The 12,768-nt window shown below is 40.2% G+C and overlaps 1 protein-coding gene across 9 annotated transcripts in view; it reads right to left on the bottom strand.

Moving 5' to 3' along the window:
* Positions 1-5,646: 5,646 nt before the first annotated feature.
* The window catches only part of LTBP1 (latent transforming growth factor beta binding protein 1), a 192,548-nt gene continuing 185,426 nt past the window's right edge, over positions 5,647-12,768 (bottom strand). For all 9 annotated transcript variants that reach the window (XM_042024999.1, XM_042025001.1, XM_042025002.1 and 6 more), the window contains 3 exons: positions 11,373-11,495; positions 7,951-8,100; positions 5,647-6,678 (listed from right to left, as the gene is read on the bottom strand). In XM_042024999.1, the coding sequence (XP_041880933.1) occupies positions 6,509-6,678; positions 7,951-8,100; positions 11,373-11,495 (443 nt within the window). In that variant the 3' untranslated portion in view covers positions 5,647-6,508. The remainder of the gene's footprint in view (positions 6,679-7,950; positions 8,101-11,372; positions 11,496-12,768) is intronic.

Here is a 12,768-nt window from a genome sequence, read left to right as displayed (position 1 = left end):
GACTATCATCCTTGGGGTACACATTTGCAAGTGTTTTGTTAGGTCTCGTATGTGGTAGATGTAATGTTTTTAGCAAATACTCAAATATAAAATTTTTAGCAAACACTCGAATTTTACTGGATGAGGTAAGGGCCATTTTGGCTAAAAATAGTTATTGCTGCCTTCTGGTGGAATAACCCAATACCAGAACTATTAGCAGATGTGAAATTAAAATATATGTCTGAATGCACTATGAACTCAACAGCGAAACCCTCAAAAGCTCCCTATCATCTGCTTTGGTTTATATTCAATGTGCTACAATGAACCAACATCACAATCAGTAATTCAGTCAATGTAGCTCCTTTTTTTCTCCTTAGCAGCCTAAGGAAATTTAAAAATAATAATTTTCTTAAAATAAAAAAAAAAAGTCTAATCATGAGCAAATGTGAATGAAAATTCCATGTTCATTCAGCTCACTATTGTGCAAAGCAAAGGATTTCCCTTTCCTGTCTTATTTTTGAAACTTCCTTATTCCATGTTTGCTGTTCAGCTCAGTTTGGGGATGCTGCAGGCCAAAGAACACATTCATTGCTAAAGGCATGGTTGAAATTTCTTGCTTAAGGTAAAAGAGGGACAAAGGACATGTCACATCTCTCTGAGTAGTTTTGTTACTTGTGGTGGTGGCTTCTATTCCTGTGAGGAGAGGGATGACTGTGAGGGCAATGATCAGTTTACCTTGGCGGAAGGTTTTCCTGAGTACCGGATAGTAACTATCAATTTCACCACATGCCAAATCTTTATTTAGAGACTGAAAATTACTTTGTGGCCTCCAATGCCAATGAACAGGAAGGATGGGATATATGGGATGCTGAAGCTTTGGATCATGAGCAAATGACAGGATGTACTGGAGGCAAAACAGCAAAAGCGGGATTTCAGTGAAGACTGCTCCTGGAAAGGGGTATCAAATGGAACAGAAAGTGGGGAATGACCCTGTGGCCACAGCTGAGCTGGATGGCTGCCTGCAGCAAGAAGGACAGGTGTGGATCCTGAGAATGGTGCCCACTCACAAAGTTACACAGACTGCCCTGACAACAGTAAAGTTTCATTCAGTTTTAGGTGAAAACAGACAATATCCTGCTGGGGGTTTTGGAACAGGTCTTACCCACTCTTCCAGGCAGCTACTGCCTGGATGAGAAGTGGCAGAAATTGAACTTTTAATGTGAAAGAAATAAAAAATCTGCTTAGCTGCACTCAAAACTTTTCTGCCAAAGACATTCCTCATCAAACACACATGGTGGGATTTTTTTCAAAAGGGCTTGGCACAGCCTTTTCCCTGCTCCCACTGGAATCCATGTAGGTGCCACAGGTTTCAGTGGGAGGAGAGCTAAATCAATATGGAGTGCTTTGGAAAAATGCAGCTCAGAATGGATCCTGGCAGCCTGAGTAGATAGGGATTGGAGGTGATGCTGAAATTGTCACGTAGAAATTTTCCATGCTGGCTAGCGTTATCCTCTCCATCCTCCTTGGTTCAGAGCTAATGGAAAGCAGTGTGTGGCAAAGCAGTGTGTGACTTGAGGGGAAGGGAAAGTCAGTGTTGAATAAAATAAGAATATCCTCATTTCCTCCCTCCTCTGTGTCTTTTGTCAGGACAAAAACTGCAGAACTTCCCTTCTCCCTGAGGTTGCCACTTAACTCTTCAAGAACACAGGGGTTAATTGCAAGCAGCAGTGCACATTGTGCATACTGCTCCTTCTGGATGGGATTCTCCTGATGTGGGCTGAGCCGGTTGGTACTCTGTTTCCTCCAAAGTGCACCCAGCACATGTTCAGGTGTGGGAGAAGAAGGGGAGCAGGTCACATTCCCTCTGTCCTATCTCACATAAGGATTCTTTCCCCACCAGGTAGTAAAGTCACTTATTAATTCAGGTTGTCACAGGATAATCCTGTTTCATTACATGTTCTCTTGTTGGCACATGGGCACTGAAATGGCACAGGTTGGTGAAGGGTGGGGTGGTGTTTGGGTTCAAGATCTTCTGTTGTGTGAGCTTATTCCTCACAGGAAAGTAGTGACAGTAGCCCAGTCCTGTAGCAGTCACTTACTCTCACAAGGTGACATTGTCACTCATTGAGAAGCCTTCAGCAGGTGGCTGATTTTCCTCATTCACTCAGTTATTCTGCTTCTGTTTTGGACACATCATTTCAGCTTCCCTAAGTAAATTTCACACCTTCTGATAGAAAAAGCTACAGAAATAACAAATAATCACAGAATCACAGAATCAATCAGGTTGAAAAAGACTTCTGAGATCATTGAGTCCAACCTATGGTCAAACACCACTATGTGAACTGTACCATGGCACTGAGTAGCACATCCAGTCATTCCTTAAACACCTCCAGGGGCAGTGACTACACCAGTCATGATCTCAGAAGTGAACAGTAGCTTCTGTTACACACAGCAATTCACCCCTTCTTTGCTTGAATGGCTCCTTAATAACTCCCTTGGCCTGCTTGGTGCTAAAAGAGGCCCCAGCAAGCACAAACTGCCCTTTGAAGTGGGTGGCATTGTTAAAAGAACAATACTGCAGTGTCTTCTAGAGCAGCAGGGTTTCTAAGTTTGCCATGCAATTTGAAGGAATGCACTGTGGTTTAATTGCTGCGCAGATCAGGCCTGTGACATGCCCTAATTGGGTCTGTTACCTTTCTTTTTGAGGAATTAAGAAAGTGCCAAAGCCAGGAGCTACTCTCCTGCCAAACTCAGATTCAACCTGCATGAGGGTAATGATCAGTGTGAGCTAATAGGTTATGACAACCCCTTCGGTGCCTTCAGCATTTTAGGACGTCTCTCAGTCAGGAATTTACTTGAGTGTGTCAGTTGCCACTGACTAGCTGAATATTTGTCATGACTTTGAGTTCTGTCTCTTGGACCCAAACGATCTGTCCAGCTGTGAGAGTCTTTTCCCAAGGAATGTTAGTGTTCACTTCGATAGTTTTAACACTGGCTAATTTTTTCACTGAATAGCATCCCAACATGAAAGTATCTGTTCATAGCAAATCTCTTTCTAGCTGAAATGCACGTAACTCTAGTTAACTTCATTGTCATTAACACAGGAGCATTAAAAGGGAACTAGCAGAATTCAGTTCTACCATGTCAGCAATTTTATTTTTTGTAGCAAGGAAATGTCTGCCTGAAAAAGGACTGATTTTTTTTAGAGGATCCATATGGATGTATAAAGTATTGGTGCCATTTGGTATAAATTATAATCAGTTCCAGATTCTGCTGTACTCAGAAACTTGAATCATGGAATTGTACGTGGTGGTTTCTGTATTTTGAGGACTCTCACCTAAACCACAGCTCTTGTAACAACTAAAATGGCTACACCCAGGGTGTCCAATCCCTTGACTTAATCATGTTAAGAAAATGTTTGTTCAACTATGAATCAAAATTGTGTTCCTAAGCCCTGCAGCTTTTCAGGTGAAATGACAGAACCAGCCTTGCTACACTGGGGCAAAGTAGGTGGGCTCCAGAGGCTGAATTTAACTTAATTCCTTCAATTGTGGTTCCTTTGTCAAAGCATTTCTGAAGGCCTGGAGCCAGGCAATGTGGAATACTAAGCACTGGGACGTAAGTGGGATTTAGGCTGCTTGGTCTACTTTTGGCTCCCTGCATGTGTTTTAAGGCATATTAGAGGTACAAAGAGGTAGAAGGGAAAGGCACGAGCACGCACAAAGTCTGCTGCCTGCTTACACAGTGTCTGTGATTGATAGAAGCGTAATGAGGACATGGCTACTGAACCAGCAGAATGTTTCAAACTTCATTCAGGACTTGGGTCATCTGCTGCCCTCTTGAATTAGGTAGGGGAGATGGAAGATGGCTGACACACCAAAACCTTTTTTGTGAATTGCTGCCAACAGAAACTGATGGTTTAGGTTTGCTGTGGGGGTTTGTTTTCTATGGAACCAGAGCCAGCATAAGCCATGACTCTGAACTTACTCGTAGCTTTCAACGCTGTGACCAATTTCAACCATGTCTATAAGGCAAACTAGATCAAAAGGCCAGCACAATCTGAGGTCTGCAAACTTTGATGAAGAGCTAGAGACAAATGACCCAACTAATCCTCCCTGCTGAGAGCATGGACATTTAACATGCCAAACATTTAGTTTGGCAGCAGTTGTACCAATGCATCTGCATCTGTTAGCCTGTCCTGGCACTCACACCTGCAAATGGGTGCTACCTGTGTATGGATTGATGGAGTACTGGGATGCTGAAAATCTGAGGCTCGGGTGACAGCTGCAGTGGCAGCTTGGGGCCTAGGCTGTCTTACAGAGATGGACACAGCTGGTTTCTGAAGCAGAAGCAGGTCGGAGTCAGGAGAGCACTGTCTCATCTATGAATTTTCATGGTGGCTGAAAGCAGCCCAGGGCTCATCCTGAACCCAGTGAAAGGTTGTAACTGTGACCTTGCTCTTTATTAAGATCGTAGGATTAACCTTAAGCAGGACAACTAGGAGCTCTTTAGTTACAGCATTCACTAACAAGACTAGACCTTCCTTCCTTTTTCCTTAACCACAGCAGGTAAGCAAGAATTATTTTTTTGTGTGTGTGTAATTATAGACCAGCTCAAGTGTTTGTAATCTACCTCTTTTTGACTGGAAGAGTGACTGGCCCTCCACCCTCTCCTGCCTAATTCTAGAAAAGTCAAGAAAGTTGGGCACTTCATAAAGAATCTCCTCCCTAAAGATCCCTCTTCCCAGAGTTTTACTGAGAATGTTTTATTGCATTTTAACAGTATCTCCACTTGTCCTAGTGTCAGGTTCCAGCAGACAGAGAGAAGGGTCCTGGGAAGGAAATGCTTCTGCACAGTTACAGTCACATGGACTTTAGTAAGATCTACTGTAGGGTACAGAACTGAAAGGGATACAATTTATGATATTTGTAGTTCAGTGGCTGACCTGAATATTGGAAAATAAATTTTATTCAGAATCAAAACAATATTTCTTTTTTTGTTTTGGTGAAATGAGAAATAATAACCTAATTTTTTGGACAATTGGACTGAATTTGACTCACTTAAAAAAATCTCAAGTTATCCTTCTCCTTTTAATGCAGGGCAGGTCTCAAAGACACAGCAAAACATTTTATTTGAAAAATAGCAAAAGGACCTGTTTCAGGATTTCCGAAATAAACTCTTTCACCCTGGAGAAGGTCAAAGTGAAACATCTGTCAGTCTCCTAATCTCTTTCTCTCCTTCCACTGAAAAATAAGAGCTGATGGGAAAGTATAGTTCATCAAGAAAAGGAAATTCTCCCCCTTCTCTTCAGTATTTCTGAAAACCAGGCCATCATACTGTAGAGTCTTATTTGCAGATTCAGTGGGAAACATGCCTAAACCAGGAAAGAAGAAAAATTCCATGGGAATCAGCTTCCAAGTCAAACAGTTTCTGTAGGTCTGTGTTTGAAATCTTCCCCCTGGAAGCCTAACTTCAGGCATTAACTAATTCAGATTCTGGTCTTATTAAAACAGCATGAGAAGGAAAGACCAGCCAGACAACTCCCTAAGACTGTTGTAATGTAAATTAAATCTAGTACTGTAAACACCTGAGGGTTGATTCTTGTAAAACAAACACAAAAAGAAAATGAAGGAGGGGGGAAAAGAAGCCACAATAAGTAAATAGCGCTTTTTTTCTAAAAAAAGGTGATTTTATTGAGTTTTAATATACAGCTTTAATATGTTAGGGTAATCATACAAGATCTCTCTTGTGTTCAATTTACACATTACAATAGAGATGTGAGCTAAAATCTTTTCGTTTAATGTACAAAAGGAATCCAATGTTGTCCACTAGCAGCTTTGAACTTGGCAAGAAAGGTTCTAAAGACTTTAAGTGCAGTAACAACCATACAGGATACAAAATGAATATAAGGACTTTTCGCCAAGGTATATAAACATTTGAAAACAAATGGTGCCTGCTCCACAGGGCAGACAACTAGCAAATTAAAAAAAAGTCACTGACCAATGTTCCAGAGAAGGAGGAGCATCACCCTGTGTAACAGTTCTTACAAAATGGACTAAGAATATCTGTATCATAGAATTTGTACTGATCAGAAAAAAAAGGTCTGAAAAGAAACAGTAGACAAGGAAATGAACAATCAAAAAAATGACATAGTAATATAAAACATTTCCATCACTATTTAAATGCCAAATTAATCAAGCAATAGTAAAAAAAAATCCAAAACAAAACAAAAAAACCAAAGCTCTTCTGTTTAAAATAACAGCACTGTTTTTGATTATTTTCAAAGATTTTTTTTTTTATGAACACACTATATACTTGATTGTTTCTTTCATACAGAGCAATGTGTACATTTGGTCTGTCACTTCAGTGAAGCTGATACACAACCAACCCATCACGTCTCACCTTTGACACATTTTAACCCTTTTCTCCCCTTTCGTTTGCTACTCTGGTGCCTTCTCAAGTTAAATACTTTTCTTCCTTTTCTTTATACAGTGCAGAGTATATGGGCTTAGGATATGGAGATTTTCCTCTACTCCAGTTCACTATCTAGTTCTGAGTTCAGTGGTGTGCAGTAGTTTGGCTTGTCTGAAGGCACGTACCCAGGGAGACACAAACACTTGTACGACCCTTCCGTGTTGATGCATTTGGCATTCTTGCAGAGAGACATCCTGTTGTTCAGCTCGTTGCACTCATTCACATCTGCAAAAAGGAGGTATCAAAAGACATGTACTTAAGTCTGGTGTGTAGGTAATACTCATTTATTTCCAGCATTGTTAGGACTAGAACAATCTGTACAAATGCCCTGAGAACTTTATTTTCAGTTCCAATTGGGTGGAATTAGGCTGGGTCAAAAGCTCTAAAAGTTGAATTGGGAAGAGGTAGAAGTTATCATAGGAAATCAATAGGGTATTAAAGGGCTTTGAAGAGTTAGATTACCAAGTCCAAACTCAGTCTAGCTGCACAACAAAATTAAGCAACAACTTAGAGGTGTTTATCTGATGACTGAAAAGTGACTTTTAAGAAAGAAGCGCGAAGTTCTTAGCATAATATCTGCACTTTACACAACTGAATACCTTAGGAGCTGCTGGTGTTGTCAACTGAATAGTCATGAAGAGCAAACTACCTGCACTCAACATCATGCAGCATTGGCCTGACATACACAGCAGCTACATCTTGGCTAAGGAGGCCAGCTTGCCATAAAGTCCTGAAGACTACAAGGTGCATAGGCTTGTCATAGAGCTGGGAGATCTCAGCTGTGTGTCATGAAGCATAATGCTAAACAAGGTTAGTGCAGACCTTAAACTGAAATAATCACTATTTTTACTAGGCTTCTACACTGAGGCGTAGTTGTTTTGCTTCATCTTCTCACTGACACTTGCTGTTCCCATGTTCATTTGTTTTAATTGAAGATACAGATGTCATGGTTAGTAAATATGCAGATTTACTAGTTTGAGAGTGAGAGAAATAGCTGAGTCTGTTGACTGTTGAAATCATTGAAAACCAGGGGCCAAACTTCACCAGGTGGTTATCTGCATATTTAGGCAATCACTCTCAATCCACTCTAAAAATCCACTCTAAAAATCCACTCCTAAAATCACTCTTCTGCTCTGCATCCAGTTCCATCCTCCTAGCTTACCAAAGCCTTTGAAAAACATTTGGTCTGTATATTAAGAGTTAAATTCTTGATATAAGTTTAAGCTTCATTCCACCAATATGTGCCCGTTCACCTCTACTCTCTTAACTGAACACACCTGCAATGACCAAGATGAACTGAGGAACACCAAGATATTTTTGTAACAATAATTACTGGCTTTTGCAGTGAGTAAGACAAAGCTGGCATCTTTAATACAATTCAGGTGATTATCTCTATCTAACCCCTTTGTTTGAGGCCTCCTTAGGTCAAGTGACTGAGTAAACTGACAACCTAACAGGACATAACAGGTGATGTAACAGGTGATATGCTATCCTCACCAACACAAGTCATTTTGGCCATGTCCAGGTGATAACCATCAAAGCAGTCACAGGTGTAGCCCTCCTGGACTCTTACACATCGGCCGTTTTCACATCCATTCAGAATACCACATTCCTCTGCTTGTAGCTCCTCAAAGCTGTTCAGGAAACCTGGGAGGAGAAAGAATTACAAACAAGTAAGTTACAAAGCTATTGAATCAGTATACCCAAATATATAGTGAGAGTCTGAAATTCTCTCAGAAGTTTGCTGGAATGTGACTTTGCAGAAAATAGGTCAGCCTTAGCAGAGCTGTACCATCTGGAGTTTTAAATGTACCAGAAAAGTGCTGTGATATGTTTCAAGATGGAAACTAAATAACTTGGTTAACTCTTAAGTTTTAGTTTGTGTTAAAAATCTGTGATTTTTTTTTGTAGTAATGGAAACTCCATAATTTCATTGTTTATTTTTTTAAAGAGTAAGTTGGTGTTTTCTAAATAGTGCCTTTTATTTCAATTGTTACATGTATCAGCCTTTAAGGAAACAAGTGGTTGTGCAATCTGGGATAAAACTTTCTTAAAACTATTCTAGAAAAATAAGGTGGGTGTGTGTGTGTAGAGGGGTAAGAGATGCATTATAATTTATCCAGAAGAAAACATATTAAAAAAAAAAATCAATCCCAGCTGCCAAAAGGAAAATAAGAAGAAATCAAGAGACTGCTTTCCTGTTGTGGCTTTTTGTTAACAACCCTTTGGCTTGTGCTTCAGTGACTGGTGCCAGTACAAATACCCATAATCTACCAATTGCTTCTTGTCATAGTTCTAGATGGTGAGCAGTCAAAGCTCAAAGAGTTGAGCTTTTTAGTTTTTCACCTCTTACACAAAGAGCTGTCTTTGTATTCAGTGGTTTGTACAATGCTTTTTGTGCTCCTTGCCTTAGGGCTTTTGTGACAGTTATGCTTTTATATATAAGGAAGGATTTATACTTACAAAGTTATTTTACATTTTTACATGTTCAGAGATTGTGTCTAGGACTGAACAACTCCTGTAGGTTCTAAGGTTTTTTTTACTAGCTTCCTGCTCATGGAGCAGTGATGTAACAGGACTGCAGATGGCAGCCCATCACATCAAAAAGACTTCTGTGGAAAAAGCTGAGACTATTTGAGTCATAAGTTTAACAGCACAATGAATATATAGAGGGGAATTGGAGCTGGAGCGTAATAGAGTAGGATGTATCTCCCCATCTGTCCTGTAACAGGTAGTAGCTCCACCAACAAGCCATCAACTTATTGAAAAACTGTTTACTGATTAATTGCAACAGCTGTGATACATGTATTTGCTAAGCTACTAGGAATATGATTTTCTCCCTTCCTTATGTTTCTTTCTCTTGTGTTTTCTTATTTACTCCACCCTGTCTTGGTCCTTGAGGCCTTCTTTTCTATTGACCTGCTTTTTCCTTTTCTATTCTGCCCTTTCCATATCATCCTCCATTTAACTTCCATGCTGCCATTTCCACTCCCCCTCTTTTGACTACAAATATTGTTCCCCTATCCTGGATTTTCTAGCATGGTGGGCTTCTCAGTAAGGGTCAAGCTGGTCAGTAATACACTGAGTAGATTCTGGAGACACTGAACACGTAACGTGAAGTAAGTATTTGCTGACGGATGTCACATCTCAAGAACATACATAATACACAGGATGTGTACAAGTGTGTATTAAATGGGAAACACTGCAGTCTTTTTCACGAGCCTTGTAAATCACTTATCAGTGCAATAGTATTGAAGATATTGAGCACTGTCATGATGTAGGTAACCAAGTTTCATTACTTGCTAGAGTCTTCTGACAGAGCTTGCAGAGGGCTCAGGAGAGACCTTTAAACTAAAGACTTTTTATAATTTAGGAAACAGTGCCAAGAAAGGGAAAGGTGTCTCCCCAAATATACAGATATTTTTAAAATAAAGACAAGACATAATTATTAGACATATAGTTTATATGTAGGTATATACGCATGTGAATAAACATATGTACACTCCCTCTCTCCGTCATAAATACAGTATGTTGTAATTTTAACTAGCTAAAACTGAAATATTTATCACTTACAGCAAGTTCTACTCCACAAAATATACTCTACTTCAAAACAGCTTGATGGGACCTGTATTGTAATTCTAAGGCATGTATTTGCTTCTGTAGAAACTGATTGCATAGTGACAAATATTACACTGAAGGTACATGGCCCGGCCATGGGATGGGATGTACTGTTGTATTCCTCACACAACCTGCAGCAGGATTGTGATCTTGAAGTCTCTAATGCCCTAAACAGGATGCCCCACCTGATTCAGCGATACGATGGGAGCAAGAGCCACGAGCTCTTAAGCCTCTGTCTCTAAGAGGTTGGAACTAGATGATCTTTAAGGTCCCTTCCCACTGAAGACATTCTATGAAGTGGTCTCAGCTGTGGATTCAAAACTTTCCACATTTCATAGTATTTATTTACCACTAAGTTATATACCTTGTGAAATGCTTCTTTCCAGATTAACAGTACATTAACATTGCTTAGCCATCATCCTTCTGGGCTTTTCCTTGTGTAACCAGTAGTTTTCAGCTGTGTGACACTTCAGTTAAACATCAACACTCAGTAACACTGACTGGGGAAGAGCATAGTGGCAACTTGCAGGCCATATATATGTAAAGCACAAGAAGTTACCAGCTCCTTCTGATACTTCCACTTTCCTTCTCTAAAACTGTGATAAAATATTCTGGACCTGTACAGGGTGCCTGATTTTGAGGAAGATGCTGAAATCTGTAAGCATTCCTCTCCCACAAGTCTTAACAGAGAGCTGGGCCAGACCCAACATAAAGGGCCCTGATATTCCTCAGGCACAACCAAGATGCCGTGTACAATCCCTCACACCCTGCCTGGCAGGCCATAGCATCCAGCCTGAAGTCCATACATACGTGTATTCTCTGATCACACTATGCTGTACATTTTCTCTGTTGAGAAAGAATGACTTGCATGCTCTCATTTCACCCATACAAGTTCTGCTGGGAAATCACGGAAGGATGAATTTTTTTTTTTCCTTTAAAATTAAACACACTCTGGAGAAATCTGTCCAATGCTCCAAAGGAAAATCCATTTGTGAGAAGGAAAATTGGCAATCCTTTTGACCTTGAGCTGTAAAAGTGTTGGTAAACACAAATTTAGTACACTTGGCACAAACTGTTTCACTAGATTAAAAATTAATTGTACTCCAAGCCCAACTGGACTCTCATCCAAACCTGGCTCTTGAACTGGAACACCTGACTGCAAGGTAGTGTCATAGGAATAACTAAAACATAAACAGGCCACATTATCCAGAAGCAAAGAGAAGAATGAAACCAGCTACAGGAAAACAACTGAAGTTAAAATCTCATTTCCAGTCTCTTATATTACAGAGAATCCCACTTACGGTCTTCAACAAAGTATGGATTAGTTTCTGGAGTGTAGTGCTCCTCGAAGTCAACTAAAGCATCCTGTCCATATGGCCGCCGAGATCCTGGAACAGGAATGTTGCACAGCTGGGCGTAATCCTCTGAGGGGGGAAAGAAAATAAGATATGAAAGTAAACACACTTGTAACACAGGCTGCATTACATTAGTCCCAGTGAGCTGTGGTTCATATTTGCTGGAAATAAACTTATCTTCCTAGAAACACCATAAATCTGCAGAAAAGAGAATCTTCAGAAAGCATTCTCTCTTCAAGAAGAATGTCATTAAAATGTTAATGAGCCAAATACATACTATTAAGTCATAATAGGAATAACACCAGGGATAGATTTGAGTCAATAACTGTACAAAAAGTTATAGGTCAGGTTCTTGTGGTCTGCATGGGAAGCAAGAGCAGAGGGATGCTGTGTATCCCACTGCTAATGCACTTCTCTCCATGGCTATCTCTGTTTACACTCCTCATTCTGTGGAACAAAAGCTATCCCAGACCATCATGGCTGCTAGCAGAAGCCTCCCCAAAGGAAGGAAATTGGGGCAGGTACAGCCAGTATTTCTGGCACTATCAGCCGACCTGCAGAAATCAGAGTGAAAAATACTTTTAAAATAGCCCACACTTATCTACAAACTGTATCTTCAACCCACAGGCTTAAAATTATGAGTGCTGTTCAAAGTGTCCTTGGTTGTGAAACTCAAAGGGCATGGGAAAACACACAGGAGAAATAGTTACATCTGATTTTGTGCCTGTAATAGCCAGACTACACAAGCTGAGACAAAAGCAACTCTTCATTTTAGGTGTCAGAGTCCATGTTTGAACTGCTTATGCAGAGTTTGATTCTTTTATAAATCAAAAATTGTGTCAACTCTGTTTCTACTACCCTTTACTAAAACACATACAATACAATTGATTTGAAAATAGAAATATTGTTAAAATACAGCAACCCAGGTTCTCCTTTACTGTTCCTATAGTCTATTTAGCATCTGGTTCTGTGAAGATTGCCTGGTGTTCTGAGAATCAGGCAGAGAAAGGACAGGAAAGAAAAACCACCAAAAGAGAGGGAGGAAAAAAAGCCCTCCCTAAGCAGATACAAAATCCAAGAATTGCAGATGGTTACAGAGCCAGAAACCTCATGCTGTGTAGAACTGTCCCAGACAGCAAATAGTTGGGTAAGTCCAGACTGCCTCTAGACAGTGCAGAGCACAGCCCCACTTGCTGTCCAGCACTGTAATTTTATTTTTACAGGTAGTATCTCCTCCACCTGGAACGATTTTATTTTGTACTGAAAAAAACCCAAAGTGTTCAAAAAGTCTGTTTGAATTCTATGGTCAACAACTCGGCCCTCTGAGAGCACAAGACGTTGC

This window comes from Corvus kubaryi, unplaced genomic scaffold (assembly GCF_017639235.1).
Source record: "Corvus kubaryi isolate FWS band 111438036 unplaced genomic scaffold, C.kubaryi_AGA036_p1.0 37266, whole genome shotgun sequence".
In the NCBI taxonomy this organism is placed as follows: domain Eukaryota; kingdom Metazoa; phylum Chordata; class Aves; order Passeriformes; family Corvidae; genus Corvus; species Corvus kubaryi.
This window is presented reverse-complemented; position numbering and strand designations above follow the sequence as displayed.